Source organism: Hippopotamus amphibius, chromosome 5, assembly GCF_030028045.1.
Source record: "Hippopotamus amphibius kiboko isolate mHipAmp2 chromosome 5, mHipAmp2.hap2, whole genome shotgun sequence".
Taxonomy (NCBI): domain Eukaryota; kingdom Metazoa; phylum Chordata; class Mammalia; order Artiodactyla; family Hippopotamidae; genus Hippopotamus; species Hippopotamus amphibius.
In genome coordinates this window covers 137566947-137583960 of record NC_080190.1, presented here as the reverse complement: position 1 = coordinate 137583960, position 17014 = coordinate 137566947, and the positions used below count along the sequence as shown (strand labels likewise).

At 35.0% G+C, this 17014-nt stretch overlaps 1 protein-coding gene across 1 annotated transcript in view; it reads left to right on the top strand.

Annotated features, from left to right (window-relative positions):
- Positions 1–17014, top strand: part of RGS22 (regulator of G protein signaling 22) — a 179192-nt gene that overhangs the window by 118680 nt on the left and 43498 nt on the right. Inside the window, exons 15-19 of the mRNA XM_057735472.1 lie at positions 8293–8487; positions 10815–10907; positions 12700–12872; positions 13805–13967; positions 16483–16641. Of these exons, the coding sequence (XP_057591455.1) occupies positions 8293–8487; positions 10815–10907; positions 12700–12872; positions 13805–13967; positions 16483–16641 (783 nt within the window). The remainder of the gene's footprint in view (positions 1–8292; positions 8488–10814; positions 10908–12699; positions 12873–13804; positions 13968–16482; positions 16642–17014) is intronic.

Here is a 17014-nt window from a genome sequence, read left to right as displayed (position 1 = left end):
GTGCGTGGCATGTGTGAGAAACTGAAAGACTGTGAATTAAGAAGAAAATATAGTTGAACATGGAAATTTAATGAATGCCTTCCTCCATTTGGGGGGGGGGGGTTGGTTGGCGGGGATATGAAGGAAGAGGAGTCATCAAAGGAGCCTAAGAATGGAAGTAGGCAGAGAATCAGGAGAAAATGTTGAAGGCAGAGGAGAGAGTCAACAGTGTTAAAGCCATGTAAGGAATCAAGTAGGATGAAGATTAAGGAGAGAAACTATTGAATTGGGAATTATGTGGTTCTTAGTGATCTTAGAGATCAGTTTAATTGGCATGAGAACAAGATTGCAGTAGATTGAGGAATGAGAGAAAAGTGAGTATGAACATTTGTAGGGAAGAGAAAGAATGATAGTTTGTGGACAAAATGGTAAAATATTTTTTTAAGTTTTAAATTTATTTTTATTTATTTTTATTGGCTGCATTGGGTCTTTTGTTGCTGCACACTGGCTTTCTCTAGCTGTGGACAGCAGGAACTACTCTTTGTTGCGGTGTGCGGGCTTCTCATTGTGGTGGCTTCTCTTGTTGTGGAGCATGGGCTCTAGGCGTGCAGGCTTCAGTAGTTGCAGCACGGGGTCTCAGTAGTTGTGGTGCATGAACTTAGTTGCTCCGTGATATGTGAGATTTTCCCAGACTGGGAATCGAACCCACGTCCTCTGCATTGGCAGGCAGATTCCTAACCACTGCACCACCAGAGAAGTCCGTGAAAATATTTTAGAGTAGGAGAGATGCTTTGTTTGAACACCTTTGAAGCATTAGAAAGGAGGTGAAATCTATGGAAAGGTAGATTAAGGACACAATTGGTGTTGCAAGGTTTTGGGGAAATGGAGTCAACAGCACACATGAATCATTTAGCCTTGGAAAGGAGTCCTTTGAAACATTAGAGAAAAAAAAAAAGATTTAGAAGTCTTGAGAGGACAGTCGAGGGCATCCATACCAGTGGTTTTTCCAGTTAAGTGGAAGATAAAGTCCACTGAATGTGGAGAAGCATAAGAGTAAGGTTGGGAGCTTTAAGGAGCTTGGCAAAGGTTAAAAATAAGCAAAATCTTGCCAAGTTTTGCGATCACAGCTGAGGTTTTTTGTTGTTGTTGTTGTTTGTTTTTTAAAGAGTATTTATGATTGAACCAATTATCATAGTTGTTATTGGGGGCTTGAGGATAGAATTGGAAACACAAATGAATGATTAGGCTGACCCAGAATTGGGCCTCGACAAGGCAGAAGATCCATGTGGGAGGAATTAAGGATGTTTTAAGAGTGTAGTTGAAATGATGGGCAGTGTTCAGTCCCAACTGTGTAAGAAAGTAAGACAAAGTAGGTAGTGCATGATTTATTTAGAGGACAGGAAGAAGCTACAGATTGTGCTGAAAGGAAAGCAAAGCTTGGTGAGAGGTACAAAAAGATGAGGAGTTATGGTCAGAGAGAGGACGCTGTGCTATTAATGTAGTAAATGGTAAAGTGAAGTGAAGGTTATTCTGAAGAAAATCATAAAGCAAAATTCCAGACGGTATGATAGAGTATATAAATGGCATGTAGAGTCTCTTATAAGGCCTGTGGGTAGCAGTAGATTTTAAAAGACAAGAGGAATGAAGGCAAGACTGGGAGTGGAAAGGAAAGGAATAGATTTGGATGTCCACCAGAAGCTCACAGTCACTTCTATCACTGTTATTCTAGTCACCATTTCAACTTCTTTTGTACTTTACCCTCTTCACTGTTATGCTTTTAGATCAAAGGAATCACCCTGATGTCTATACAAAGAGCTTGGTATGTGGCACATCAAGTCTTCTTAAACCACAGCTTTGCAGTTGCTTTATTTTGCCATTAGAGGATATTCCTGCCCCAATAAAACCTGACTACTATTTTTTTTTTTCTAAATAGGAACTGATTTTAACGTAAGCGGTTGGGGTGTCAAATTTACTTTCCTTTGGGGTAAATTTGAAATTACCGAAACAAATTCTAGAGACATTTTTTAATGTTGTTAATTTGATCATGTTTGGCTTTAGTTTCTTAATTTACCTTAGTATAGACGTTATTTTAATTAGTGCACTTTTAAAAGCTTCCCATTTAGAAAATGTTTGAGTAGATTTGTTAGGTTAGATTGAGATCATTCTTCTAAATAACTCCCAAGATTAGAAAAAATTGCCGTGTGTATGTGAAGCAAATTTCATTTTAAATATTTTAGAATCGCTTGGTAAGAGTATGGTTCACTTTGGACTATTAAATCCAGCAGGCTGTGTACCTATGTTTCAGGGAAGGGAGTTTCCAGACTTCAGATTACCTAATTAAATAGAGCATCCAGAATGGCTCTTAAATATGCCCCTTCTCCCGTATTTCACAACACTTAGGAAGAAAGAGATGTTCTCTGCTGCTCTTCATGACTCATCTTTTAATAGCTTCAGAACTAACATCTGCTCCATCTGCTCATTTCCTCTCTCCTGAAACTCATTAATGTTATCTAAAGACCTTTTAAGTTTTCTTTATCTTCCTAGAAAATTTCAATACATGACTCATGAAATTTCTCCCTACTTTTTCCCTGTTATCATCTTGAAGCTTTTTCAACATCCACACTAATAATCCTTATATATGCTAGAGTGTTTCTTAATTTACCCAATTCCCAATGTCTTTTATCTCCATTTCTCCTAAGTTAATTATAGGGATGGCCATATACCAGAATTCATCATAATTTGGAACTACTCCAACTTAAAATTTTTGAACTCTGAAATTTCCCTTTCAGATCATAATTTCAGATTAGGCTACTATCTTCCATTCATTTAGCAAGTATTTATTGAGTGCTTATTATATACTGAACTTTATAGGCCTCCCTTTTAACTATACTGCATGGGTTCCTCCTTTACCTTCACTTCTAGTTCTTTGATACTCTGCCCTGCTTATTTTTGTATTACTACCCTGACTCTAACCTCATTTGCTTTTCTACGTATAATGGGCCTCATGGTTGGTCGTTTCAATTGCACTTTAATTCTGAACTTTAATTCAATTCTTTTTTCTAAGCTCTTTATTGGAGTATAATTGCTTTACCTTCTTGTGCCAATTTTTGAGGTACACCAAAGTGAATCAGCTGTATTTATACATATATCCCCTCCCTCCCATGACTCCTTCCCACCCTCCCTATCTGACACCTCTAAGTCATCACCAATTATCGAGTTGATCTCCCTGTGTTATGCAGCAGCTTCCCATTTGGTGATGTACATATGTCAATGCTACTCTCTCACTTCGTCCCAGCTTCCGCTTTGCGCCCTCCCCTGCCCCATGTCCTCAGGTCTGTTCTCTGCATCTGCATCTTTATTCTTGTCCTGCCACTGGGTTCATCAGTACCATTTCTTCAGATTCCATATATGTAAGTTAGCATACGGTATTCGTTTTTCTTTTTCTGGCTTACTTCACTCTGTATGACAGTCTCTAGGTCCATCCACTTCACTACAAATAACTCAATTTCATTCCTTTTTATGGCTGAGTAATATTCCATTGTATATGTGTGTCACGTCTTCTTTATCCATTCATCTGTTGATAGACATTGTGGTTGCTTCCATGTCCTGGCTATTGTAAATAGTGCTGCAGTGAACATTGTGGTACATGTTTCTTTTTGGATTATGGTTTTCTCAGGGTATGTGCCCAGTAGTGGGATTGCTGGGTCATATGGTAGTTCTATTTTTAGTTTTTTAAGGACCCTCCATACTGTTTTCCATAGTGGCTGTACCAATTTACATTCCCAACAGCAGTGCATGAGGGTTCCCTTTTCTCTGCACCCTCTCCAGCATTTATTGTTTTTAGATTTTTTGATGATGGCCATTCTGACTGGTGTGGGGTGATACCTCATTGTGGCTTTGACTTGCATTTCTCTAATGATTAGTGATGTTGAGCAGTTTTTCATGTGTTTGTTAGCCATCTGCATGTCTTCTTTGGAGAAATGTCTAGTTAGATCTTCCACCCATTTTTGGATTGGGTTGTTTGGTTTTATGATATTGAGCTGCATGAACTGCTTGTGTATTTTGGAGATTAATCCTTTGTCAGTTGCTTCGTTGGCAAATATTTTTTCCCATTCTGAGCATTGCTTCTTGTCTTGTTTATGGTTTCTTTTGCTATGCAAAAGATTTTAAGTTTCATTAGGTCCCATTTGTTTGTTTTTATTTCCATTATTCTAGGAGGTGGGTCCAAAAGGATCTTGCTTTGATGTATGTCATAGAGTGTTCTGCCTATGTTTTCCTCTAGGAGTTTTATACTGTCTGGCCATACATGTAGGTCTTTAATCCATTTTGAGTTTACTTCTGTGTGTGGTGTTAGGAGGTGTTCTAATTTTATTCTTTTTCATGTAGCTGTCCAGTTTTCCCAACACCACTTATTGAAGAGGCTGTCTTTTTTCCATTGTATATTCTTACCTCCTTTGTCAAAGATAAGTTGCCCATATGTGCCTGAGTTTATCTCTGGGCTGTCTATTTGTTCCATTGATCTATATTTCTATTTCTGTGCCAGTACCATACTGTCTTGATCACTGTAGGCTTGTAATATAGTCTGAAGTCAGGGAGCCTGATTCCTCCAGCTCCATCTTCCCTTCTCAAGATTGCTTTGGCTATTTGGGGTCTTTTGCATTTGCATACAAATCATAAAATTTCTTTGAACCTTCAATTCTGACTTCTTTTTTCTTAGGCTCATTTACTATTTTCTCTGACCTTATTCATTATTATCACATTTTACAATCAATATGTACTGATATTTCCTTACACATTTATACTTTCTGTTGTTCTCTATTCAATCCTGTTTTTGTCTAGGGCCTCCCTTTAATTTTTTTTATTTATTTAGTGCAGGTCTGCTGGCAATGCATTCTGCTTTTGTTTATTGACTTATGACATCTTTATTTTCTTTTCACTGTAGAAGGGTATTTTTTACTAGATATAGAATGGCAGATTGGTGGTTATTTTCTTTTGGCACTTCAGAGACTCGAGGCAAGGGTCTGTATCTGATCCACCCCTGCTCTTAGAGTGTTTTGAGAGCCTGGGGTGTTTACAGGGGCTTCCCTCCTAGCAGGTTCTGAACTATAATCTATGTTATGTCAGCACTGAGAAATGTCCAAATACGCCAATTGTGGCTACTTATAAGGACTTTGTGATTCTGTGTGAGATGGGAAGTCACTGGAGAGTTTGAATGGCAGAGTGATATGCAAAAGAATTTCTCTGTTTGCTGTGGTCAAAAAAAAAAAAAAGACCATGTGTAAGCAAAGAAGAATCTAAGAAGACCAGTTAGGAGGCTATTGCAAAAAAACAAACAGTTTTTTGTCTAGCTATTAAAATAACTTCCAGACTGCCTCAAATCTTGATCTACTCAAACCATTTCTCCCATATGAAGCCATAATGATTTATTTCTAAAATTCATATCTAATGATGTCATTCCTCAGAGATTTCCCATTTCTTTATTTTTAAAATATTTTATTTATTTATTTATTTATTTATTTATTTATTTATTTATTTATTTATTTTTGGCTGCTTCAGGTCTTAGTTGTGGCATGTGGAATCTTCATTGCAGCCTGCGGGCTTCTCTCTAGTTGCAGTGCTTGGGCAGTGTAGTTGTGGTGCATGGGCTCTGTAGTTGCACTACGTGAGCTCTCTAGTTGTGGCTTGTGTACTTAGTAGTTGCAGTGCGCAGGCTTATTTGCCCCGAGACATGTGGGACCTTAGTTCTCTGACCAGAGATTGAACCCACGTCCCCTGCATTGAAAGGCAGATTCTTAACCACTGGATCACCAGTGAAGTCCCTCCCCATATATCTTTAGGTAAAAATATATTCAATTTTTTGGTAAAAATTTTAGGTAAAAATAAATTCAAATTCCCTGGGACTTGTCTGGTGGCACAGTGGTTAAAAATCTGCCTTCCAATGCAGGGGACATGGATTAGATCCCTGCTCCAGGAGGACCCCACATGCTGCAGAGCAACTAAGCCCATGAGCCACAACTATTGAGCCCGTGTGCTGCAACTAATGAAGCCCGTGCGCCTAGAGCCTGTGCTCCACAACAAGAGAAGCCACTGCAGTGAGAAGCCTGAGCACCGCAACAAAGAGTAGCCCCCACTCACTGCACCTAGAGAAAGCCTGTGCACAGCAACTAAGACCCAATGCAGCCAATAAATAAATAAATAAATTTATTTAAAAAAAATTCAGATTCCTTACCAAAAGTTAACAGATCATATCCATGCTCTGGAGCCTAACTCCCTTTATAGCATCCTCTCTTATTCTACATTTTTCCTGTGGCCAGTGTTAGCTACTTGGAGCCTAGAGTTTCTCCATAGGTTATATAAACCCCCTTAGGCCTCCATGCCTTGGGCCATGTTTTCCTTCTTCTTGAACTATCCTTCTCATCATCTCCCCTCTCTTGTCTAACTTATGTCTTAAAAGACTCAGATTAAAGATTAAGGAAGAAGCTTATCTTTCTCTTGGAAGAGTTTCTGAGCCTTTTCCTTCCCTATTCCAAGACAAAAATGAGTCTTTCCTGTGGATTCAGTACAAGTCAATAAACACTTACAGCATCTATTCTCTACCAAAAACAGTTTTAGAAGTTAGAGAATCAGAGAAGACTAAGCTGCAGTATTTGCCCCCAGGGACCTTGTTCTAGAAGAGAAGACACATAAATACATGATTGCATTATAGTGTGAGGTATAGTAGTAGAAAGCATGATCTTGAGAGGAGGGTATGAGTGAAGGGCTCCTAAAAAAGGAGAAATCCATATCAGTTTTTAAAGAAAAAACCAGGGTTTACCAGGCAGACAAGGTGCATGAGGTAGGGCAAATATACAAGATTGAAGGAACAATATGTGCAATGGTATAGAATGGCAAAACATCAAAGTTTAGGGAAATTACAGAACAATATGTATCTGAGTATAAAGTCTAAGAGGTGATTAATGGGAGTTAAGCTTAAAAAGAATGGCAATTATTGAATATCTTATTTGCAATGCATACCTTTATTATAGTAGTTATAGTATATTGTAACCAGTGATTTTCATCTCCATGTCACACCAAGTGGCTTCTTTCGGGCAGGCTTCATTAATCTTTATGTACATAGCACCTATTCAGGTGTCTCAGATGTAGTAGATATGCAGTAAATTCTTATGTTATTAATGTGAACCTTAAAACTTTTAAAAGATTATTTTACAGAAGACTATTATTTGGTATTTGGTACAAATATGTATCTATCTGTCTACCTATCTATCTTATTGCCTGGGTTGAATCTAGGCATTATCAGGTCCAAAGTCTAAGTATAAAAATAAAATTGAAATAAAATGCAGTTAATTAGAGATTCTTTTTTTTAGATAACTACTTATTTTAATATAGTGATGTAAATAAAACAGAATGAAGAAAAAATTATGATAGAGATCAGATAATCTGTAAAATAGAGGAGTATCTGTCACTTTTGGGAGAAATCACTAATAGTCTTTCTTCTTTTAAAATTTTTAACGGCTTTATTGAGGTTTAATTTACAGGCCATAAAATTCATTAATTTTAAATATGAAACAATAAAAAAAAAACTTCATTTAAATCTGATGTGCAGAGCATGGCATTCCTGTATGTAAAATTTAAAAATTAAATGTTACTAAATTGCTTCTCAGATTTAGATAGCTCTTATTGAGAGATAAGACATGAGTAGAATGGAATAGACATTTATGTAGCTTTGTCTAGGAAGCTGTAAGTTCCATGTATATCTTCCATTCACTCTTATTTCCTTCTTGTATCTCTTCCACAGCATTGGACACCAGAGGTAGACATTTAAGAACTCTGGAATTCAGTTGGATAGGGCAGGTAGTCTGTTGGGTCTCTGGAAGATTGATAACCAGTTTTCAGCCCTGGTGTATTTTTGCCTCTTTTTCCCAAAAGGGCATTTCAAGCCACTTTGGAAAGTAGCACAAATATGTTAGAAATGTCATGAACATAAGGAAAAAAGGAAACATAACCTAGAATCAATCATAGTAATACATAGTAGTAATCTGAGAAAAAATGGAATACTCAAATCACATACTCCTATATAAGATCCACTGACTAGCTGACTAATTACCAACGAAGAAATAGGAGAAGAAAATAAAAAGAAAAAATTTTAAATAAGTACATTGCTTTGTCTTAAGTAGTTTTACACATCTTTTCAAGAAAACAATCACTTGAGCTTGTTTGCCTTCTCTCACCTTTTTAAAAATGCCTTTGCTGAGGAATCTACTAACCTTTATGGTTTCTTCCAATATCCTCTCCTTTCTCCCCCTTCTCCCTTAGTATCTTTTTGCCACATACATTGCTCCTTCAGCCACTCTTGACATTGGACTCCAACAGGAAAAGAAAAAAGAAATTTATATGAAAATACAGCCACCATTTGAAGACCTTTTTGACAGAGCAGAAGAATATATCCTTCTCCTCCTTCTTGAGCCGTGGACAAACATGGTAAAATCAGACCAAGTTGCTTACAGAAAGGTATTGTGGCACTGATCAATTGTGTGTGAACAATTCAGGTTTACTACAAAACCATTGATAGGCAGCATTATTGACTCACAAGAGAGAAAAGCTGGAAAAGGTTTCACATGGGCCAGAGACTCAGAGTTAAAATTTGGGCAGACACAAAATTGGGGCAGGGAAACTGTTTATTAACTTAGTTTTTGCCAGTTTCCCTGTTGTCTCCTAAGAAAAGACTAAAATCAATGCCATTTTTAATTCTGTCTATAAATATGTCAGCAGAGAAAAATCTGTTTTGGTTTCCTGTGAACCAACAAAATATGCCATGATAATATACAGGCTTTGTCATGTCTTGCCATTTCTCATCAGTGGCTTTAATTTTGATTAATGGATGGAGGCTGTTTATTTTTATTCTGGATGAGTTACAGTAAATATTACATCCATGGAAAATATAAACGTTTTGTATGTGTTGTGGAAAGCACATTCTCTGACTTCAAGCACCCTCAGCTGTTCATCAGGTCAGACTGCTTGATTTGATAAAAGTGTCAGTACATCTTTTTTCATTCCAAAAGAGGTCATTTTAAGTCTCAGTTCTTAAATATTTTCACTATTCTTATTGATGGGTGGTGGAAATTTCTTTAATTCACAGATTAAAACCACTTGTGGGTATTTTTATTATTAAGTTAACGCACGGACCCTGTACCTGAGGTCATTTCAGGCGGATCCCTGCTGTGTCTGTATTGCACATCTTTGTTCAGATCTCCTGAACAACTTCTTGGCCATGTCTTCTTCCAGAAAGGGTGGGTTAGGTAATAAAGATGAAATGAATACGAAACACCTCAGATAGAATTACCTTATTGTATTGTGACCAACACAACCCTATGACTTAATAAATTCTTTGACCAAAATAATGAATTTTTCATTCCTGATTTCTTTTTCTCCTGAAAAATTAACATTTGTATCCTTTCAACTACAAAAATACATACTTTACACTAGGAAAATTGGGATATTATATGAAAATTTCGAAAAATCATCTTCAGGGACTTCCCTTGTGGTCCAGTGATTAAGACTCCATGCTCCCAACGCAGGGGGCCTGGGTTCGAACCCTGGTCAGGGAACTAGATTCCACATGCCACAACTAAAGATCTCACATGCCTCAACGAAGATCCCACATGCTGCAACTAAGACCTGGCACAGCCAAATAAAAGATAAATATTATTTTTTAAAAAGAGAAAAAAAAAGAGAAAAATTCTCTCCAGTCATGATTTTATTTTTTTTAATTAATTAATTAATTAATTTGGCCGTGCCTTGCAGCTTGCAGGATCTTAGTTCCCCAACCAGGGATCAAACCTACTACCTCGTCAGTGAAAGCACGGAGTCATAACCACTGGACCACCAGGGAAGTCCCCAGTCGTGATTTTAAATACAGTATATGGTATAGAGGAAAATGGATCTGAGATATGGCCCTAGGATGACAAAACAGATTTAGAATTATAACTGACTTCCCTAAACCAAGAAGTTTTGGCATTAGCAGTGATTCTTATGAAATGTCTGGGACAAATTATACACTCTTTTTAATAAGAGGAAAAATAAATTTCTCTTAATTCGACAAACTTCTTAAACTCAGCCCAGAGGACTTCTCTAAAAGTCCAGCTGACTGGATTATGTAGACTCTTTCCCAAAAAGGATAAACAAGAAGATTTAACCCAAATTAACTATTAAATACAGGAAGTTCTCAGTCAACCAAAGTGATTTTTCCCTGCAGTAGAGAAATGGAAAATGATCTTGTTCTCCTGACTATATAAAGCACGTGCAATATACACTCTGAAGTGTAAGTCCTACTGAGACGTTAAATTTGATGATTGACTCTCCCCTATCTTGCTATAGAAATATAACCTTTGCTCACAGAGTAATAATAATAAATAGAGTCCAGTCATTTTTTTTGTTCTGCTGTGGATTATTTGGTCCCTAAAGCTAGCAGTGCCTATCTTCATGACAGTTATCCTGTTATAATGAATAGAAGCTGGAAATGTGACCCACCCAACATGTTTGCATTGTCTGTTAGTTCACATGGGGTGTCCAGAAAGGAGGAATGATCTTTGGTGGCATTGTATCATTGCATAGAAATGTATGCATTTTTTATCATGTGCACTTGAAGTCTGACTTTGTTATAGCTAATGTTTTTCACCATGTGGGTCTTCCTGCTTTGACCTCCAAACTAACTTACTTTATTGGCAAGTGTGTTTGTTTTTTTAGCCCACTATTATTGGCAAATGTGCATTCTTTCCCCACTTTTTCATAATGCACATTCTTTTGATGTTACAAACTTTATTATTGTTTTATTATAGGTGGAGCTGATGGAAGAAACTCGACAGCTAGATTCCACATACTTCAGAAAGCTACAGGCTTTGCATAAAGAGACAGTTTCCAAGAAAGCTGAGGTAAGAGACTCTCTAATTAGAAAAACAAAGATTTTAACCTGGAGAGGATTATCACTGCATATATTGGGGGCAGGGGAGAGTAGGGATCATATATTGAGGAGATCATGTGTTGATAAAGTAAGGGACAGGCAGTTTCATTTTCTGCTGCTTCTTTGCCTAACATGCTTCATTTGACAGGTATCACATTTTATTGACACATTTAACAACAAAGCCAGAAAAATAAAGCAGATGACATAGCATAGGGAACCAAGATACTTGTTTGCCTTAGCTAAGAGCCTTCAAGCCAAATTATGTTCCTTTGAATGTTACTGGTTATTTTCTGTATGGCAGCAGCTGTATTTGTTGTCACGTCACAGTAGAATTAAATTGAGTTTTCCAAACAGAAAAAGAAGTGTTATATGACAGCAGTAAGCAAAACAATAAAGAGAAAATATGCAAAAACTTTAAAAGAGTCAATAAAAAGGTCATAGGATTGACTAGGATATTTAAGTGTTATGTTGATTTATAAATTTGCAAATTTGTGATTGGCCAAGTAAACCATGATAGATCCATAAGGCCATAAGATTAAAAGTATGTATCTTCATAAAAATGACAGTTTAGATTCATATTTATTGACATGGAAAATGCCCCCAATGTATTATTATATAAAAATGTTGGGAACAAAAACACTGGTATCATGTAACCCTATTCATATAAAATTATACGTGCATTCTGCTTGTATACATATATGCACAGAAAGCTATCTGGAAAACTGTTCTTCAAAATATTAAAGATAGTAAGCGCTGAGTGTTAAGGTTTCAGGTGATTTTTTATTTTCTACTTTGTACCTATCTGAAATCTTTATTCTTTTATAATAACGTTTTACACAGACAATAAAGTTATTTTTTTAAATGTAACCTTCATGATATTGCCTTACAAACACAAATTCTTTATTTGAGATTCTATTAATATCTGGAAAGGATACGTAAAATTCATAAAGATAGTACATTATAATGTATCTTTAAATTTTTTAAAAATTTATAATACTATTCATAATACTTATACCTATCAAAAATTGATTTTTTAAATATAGGTAGTTTATCTCATGGTCTGATGCTTTTCAAAAACAGATAGAGAGGTGAATTAATTACATAGGGAGTTATGTAAGGAAGGATTTCTGAAGAATAAACCTCTCTAGCTCTTTGCCCTGCAGTGCTTGTAAACTGTTCGCAAAACATCAGAGGTCTTAAAAATACCTAACAATTAACTGTTTTATGAAGATTACATCTAAAGTATCTTGTATTACTGTATAACTTAAAAATTTTTATAGACAAAATAATGTTTTATGTTCATGATATGTCTTTAAGAAAAAGAACCACGTTACACAACCGTACATAGTTGTATAGTCCTATTTCCATTTTTCATAAACTACATGTGTGTGTACAAAAAAGACTGAAAGGATACACATAAAAGTACTTGTGGTTATCTCTGAATGATAGTACTATGTATGCTTTTTGTTTTCTTTTTATTACAAAAGTCATATTACTTCTGTACCAACAAAAATAATAAAATTAACATTTTATAAGCAAGTATATAGTAAATGTTTACTAATGTTCCTGAAAAGAAGGGGATGGAATGGAAAGGAACAGAACAGAATTTGATGTGCATTAGAACCAGATTCTAGATTCTTTACCCAGTTCTACCATTGAATTGATAAATGCCTAATAGTTAATTTTTATCTCAGTTTTTCTTTAAATTTGGAAAATAATTTGTTGTATTTAAGAGATTTTTATGAAAAGTATTATTTCACTAGGACACTACTTGTGAAATTGGAACTGGTATTTCATCACTTCCTCATGTCTCTAAACAAACAGAATACTGGAATAATGTTCCTGCAGAATATAGGCATTTTAATTTTAATGATCTGCTTAACAACAAGCTGGAGTTTGAACATTTCCGTCAGTTTCTTGAGGCTCATTCTTCAAGGTGAGGAACATAACCATTTTAAAATTTATTTCTCTCTTAAAACATTTTTCTAAGCTACTTATTTTTTAAGTTACTTGTTTTGATTCAACACATGATAAAAATGATTTGGTGCTAGATTTTACCCATTTCAGTAAAAATTGATGAGCATTGTTATCTGAAGCCTGTGTGGATAACTTTTTGTTGGGAATTGAATTTTGATAACAGCAGCCTCCAAAATATTATTTTAAGCGGTCAAACAATATTTATTGATATTTTTAGCATTGGCTAAATTAAAACACCAGTATGTTTTATTTTTCCCTATTCTAATGTTTCTTTCCTTTGCATTTTTCTAGACAGGTGCTCTAATTACTATTTCCAACAAGTTTCTCTTTTATATTTCACTAAGCTATTGTAATTACTGTACTATTTTGTGATTTTTGTTAGTTAATACATAAATGAAACGTAGTTTTGCATAGAATCTTGGTACCTTATGACACATTTATCTAATATAAACTGAAGTATTAATCATATTTTTTCCAATAATTTTCTCCCACGTTAGCAAAAACTAGTTAGACCTGGGAGCCAAATTTCACATATATAGTTTCCTTTCTTTGTGATGATAATTATTCTAAATTTAGCATGTTGCCAAATAGACATGCAATAGATGGAAGTTTCTCCATGTTTTAAATTCATAACACTAGTCCATCATTAATGGAAGAACTCTGAGACCCTACCAGTATGGTGGTGAATTCTGATCGCAGTACTCCCTGTATTCATTCATATATTTAGCCAGGATAAGACACAATATTGTACTCATTAGTTCCATGGTCTCATTAGTTGTGATAACTACTCAATACAGCACTTTCTAAATTCTGTCAAAACAACAACTTGTTTGGTGTTTAATAGAATTGAAAGAAATAAATAAGAAAGGCTGTACTTTGTTTTCATTTTAGCATGGACCTTATGTGCTGGACAGACATTGAACAATTCCGAAGAATAACTTACAGAGATCGAAAGCAAAGGGAGGCAAAATCTATATATATTAAAAACAAGTACCTCAATAAAAAATATTTCTTTGGACCCAACAGTCCAGCTTCTCTATATCAACAGGATCAGGTATCAACATGGAAACATATTTTCTGCATTTAAGTATGAAAACTAGTAATTTATTTCTTTTTGCCAACAATCTGAAAGTTATCTTTTTTTTGCTTTTGCTTTTATGACATATCTTAGACACTTTTGTTATCCTTTTTTTTTTTTAGGTTTCATAATTATCTACAAATGTCTTAAAATTCGCGCAAGTATTATATATTATTAAAACTTATTTAAAAAAATAAAAATTTAAAAAAAAGGCAAAAAAAAAAAGCTTATTTTTTAAAGTAGTTTATAGAATAAAAACAACTTTCATTCATCCACTCAGCCATTCATTCAGCAAATAAAGGTGCCTGTGATATGCCAGACACTGTTCTCGGTGCTCAGGATAAGTGGTAAACAAGGTGGACAAAGTTCTTGCACCTTACAATAAGCAGAAAAAACAGCCATTATTAGCCATTAAGCCCCATCTCTATCTCTTTTCTGTTATTCTCTTAACTGAAATTACTCCAAATGTAATTGATCTTTGAAAAATCATGTTTGCCATTGTATTGTCTCCCAAAACTATTTTTATTGACCAGGAACATAGATTTGCCATTTTGTTGAGCCAAAATCATATGGCCTTAATCACAACTTATTAATAACTATGCAATGTCATTATTTACAGCAAAAATGTCAGATTGGTATTCAGCAGTGGGTTTGAGTCTTCATGTAATTGATCACATGAGATATGGCTCAATTTTAATGCTTTTGAAATATAAAACTGTGTTATAATTTATTTAACTTGAAGTTTACTAGTACTAGAAGTTTGCTGAATCAAATACATTTGATTTCTTTATTTTCATAGTTTAAAAGGATGTGTACCCTAATGGCATACATTTGTAAAATACAAGTCTCAGATTAATTCAGTAAATTAAAGAAAATTTCAGAGGTGTTCACAGGTAGGGCATACCAAATTAAAAATCTAGATCCTTGATGGGGCAGGGGGAATAAACAAAAGTCCTTGGGAGTAAGAGAGAGAAGAAATTCTAGAATTAAGCAACCTTGACAAAAATGTCTTGCCATTAGTCCCCTAAGATACAAATCTGGGATGTATTAGCAAAAGTGGCTGGGAGTATCTCAATAAACATAAGTATGAAATAAACACATGGAAAGCATTTGTTTTCTATTTGGCTTGTGCTACATTGCGTGAGGTTTCATGGTATCTGATGCTACTGTGTGAGCCTTCCATAGTAAAACTTGCTGAGAATTAAAAATTTCAGCAGAAAAAGTCACCCATTGCTGTCATAGCAAATGATTGTGCTTACTACAGAGGAGTTTTCCAAATGACCCTTGTTCCTCATCTTTGTCTTTTATTTTTATTTACCTATTTTATACTTAAGGATATCTACATCACCTTATGTTTTATATAGACCATTCTAGTTCTAATCTTAGTTGTGTTGCCAGTTTGCAGTTTGATTAGCAACGTAGTCTTTGCTCTTACTCTCTTATCTTCTTATTTTTATGTAGAAACTGTATTATTGTTAATATTTTTTGATTAATGTTATTAAAGGATGGCTAAGATAGTTTCTCTTTTGTTTTTATATAAAGCAATATTAATATTAGGATTTAATTAATCTTATTAATCAAAGGAGAGCTAAGGAGAGGTGATTTTTCCAATGAGGAGTCCAATTCTTTTTCTGTATACAAACAACTCACCAATTTTGAGAGGTATGTACACAGAAACAGCTAAAAACCAGAATGATTTATAGTAGGAAATGGCCATTAGTATTGTTTTTTAATTAATTAATTTTTATGGCCATTAGTATTGTTGAAGCAAGTAATTATGTAGAAAGAAGATTTCAGCCACAGAGAAATTACATCTTATAAAATGGCTACCTGTGCAAGTCAGAGACTACTGTCTGTATAACCTGGCCTTGTTCTACTTCCTGCTATTTCTGTTATCTTCTTAGAAGTTGTTGGAACAGCCCTACATTGCTACCATCACCATCATTCCACCATCTCTAACCCAATGTTTATTGATAACATGCATATTTTAAATATCTGAGTCAAGGTTGTCTCTTAACTAATTAATGCCTTGTTTTTCTCAGACACAAAAGAAAATCCTTTGTCAAACAAGTCCATTTGAGTAGAATCAGAGATTCATGGACTATTAGACCTAGACGAGAGCTCAGAAAGCTAAAAGACTAACACCTTTATTTTACAGTTGAAGAAACTAAAGCCATGGGGAAAAAATGGCATTGCAGTTGTCACACGGGATAAAAATCCCTGTGTTCTTTGAAATATATTATAATAAGCAAAATCATACATCTAAAACACCTGTCACATAAACCACAATTCTCTGTTTGATGTTAGGGGAGTTATCTGTCTTTATTATACACAGTAAAGCCAGGAGCTATTTCACAGAAAATGAAAATTCTGGCACCTATCAGGGGCTCAGCAAATGGTCTTGGGGTAAATGAATAAATGAATGACTATTAGTATTTCTTTACCTAAACAGAAGGTTTTTTTTGTTTCTGCTTCATTTTTATTTTCTTAGATAATGAATTCAAGTGGCGGCTGGGGAAAGATTCTCCACGAGCAGCTTGATGCAGCTGTTCTAATTGAAATTCAGAAGCATGTCCTAAATAGGCTAGAAAATGTGTGGTTGCCATTGTTTCTTGCAAGTGAACAGTTTGCAGCACGTCAAAAGATAAAGGTATATAAATCAGTATAATCTTGGGATAGCAATTCATAGCACTTCTCAAAATATCAAATGTGCATACCTGTTGACCCAGCCATTGTACTTCTAAGGCATAGTGCTTAAAAGCAGGGAGTCAGACTTCCCAAGTTTTAATTTCAGCACTGCCACATATTAATTGTACAACACTAGGTTTTATAACTTTAGTTTTCTCATTGGGAAAAGAAATGGAGTTAATAGGAGTAATAGCTTCATAAGATTGTTATGAAGAGGAAATGAAATGGCATATGTGCAGTTTCTTAGCATGGTGCCTGGCACACAGCAAACACCTCACATATTGCCTATTAATATAGTTATTATTTTTTATGTTATTATTATTGACTCTTCATAT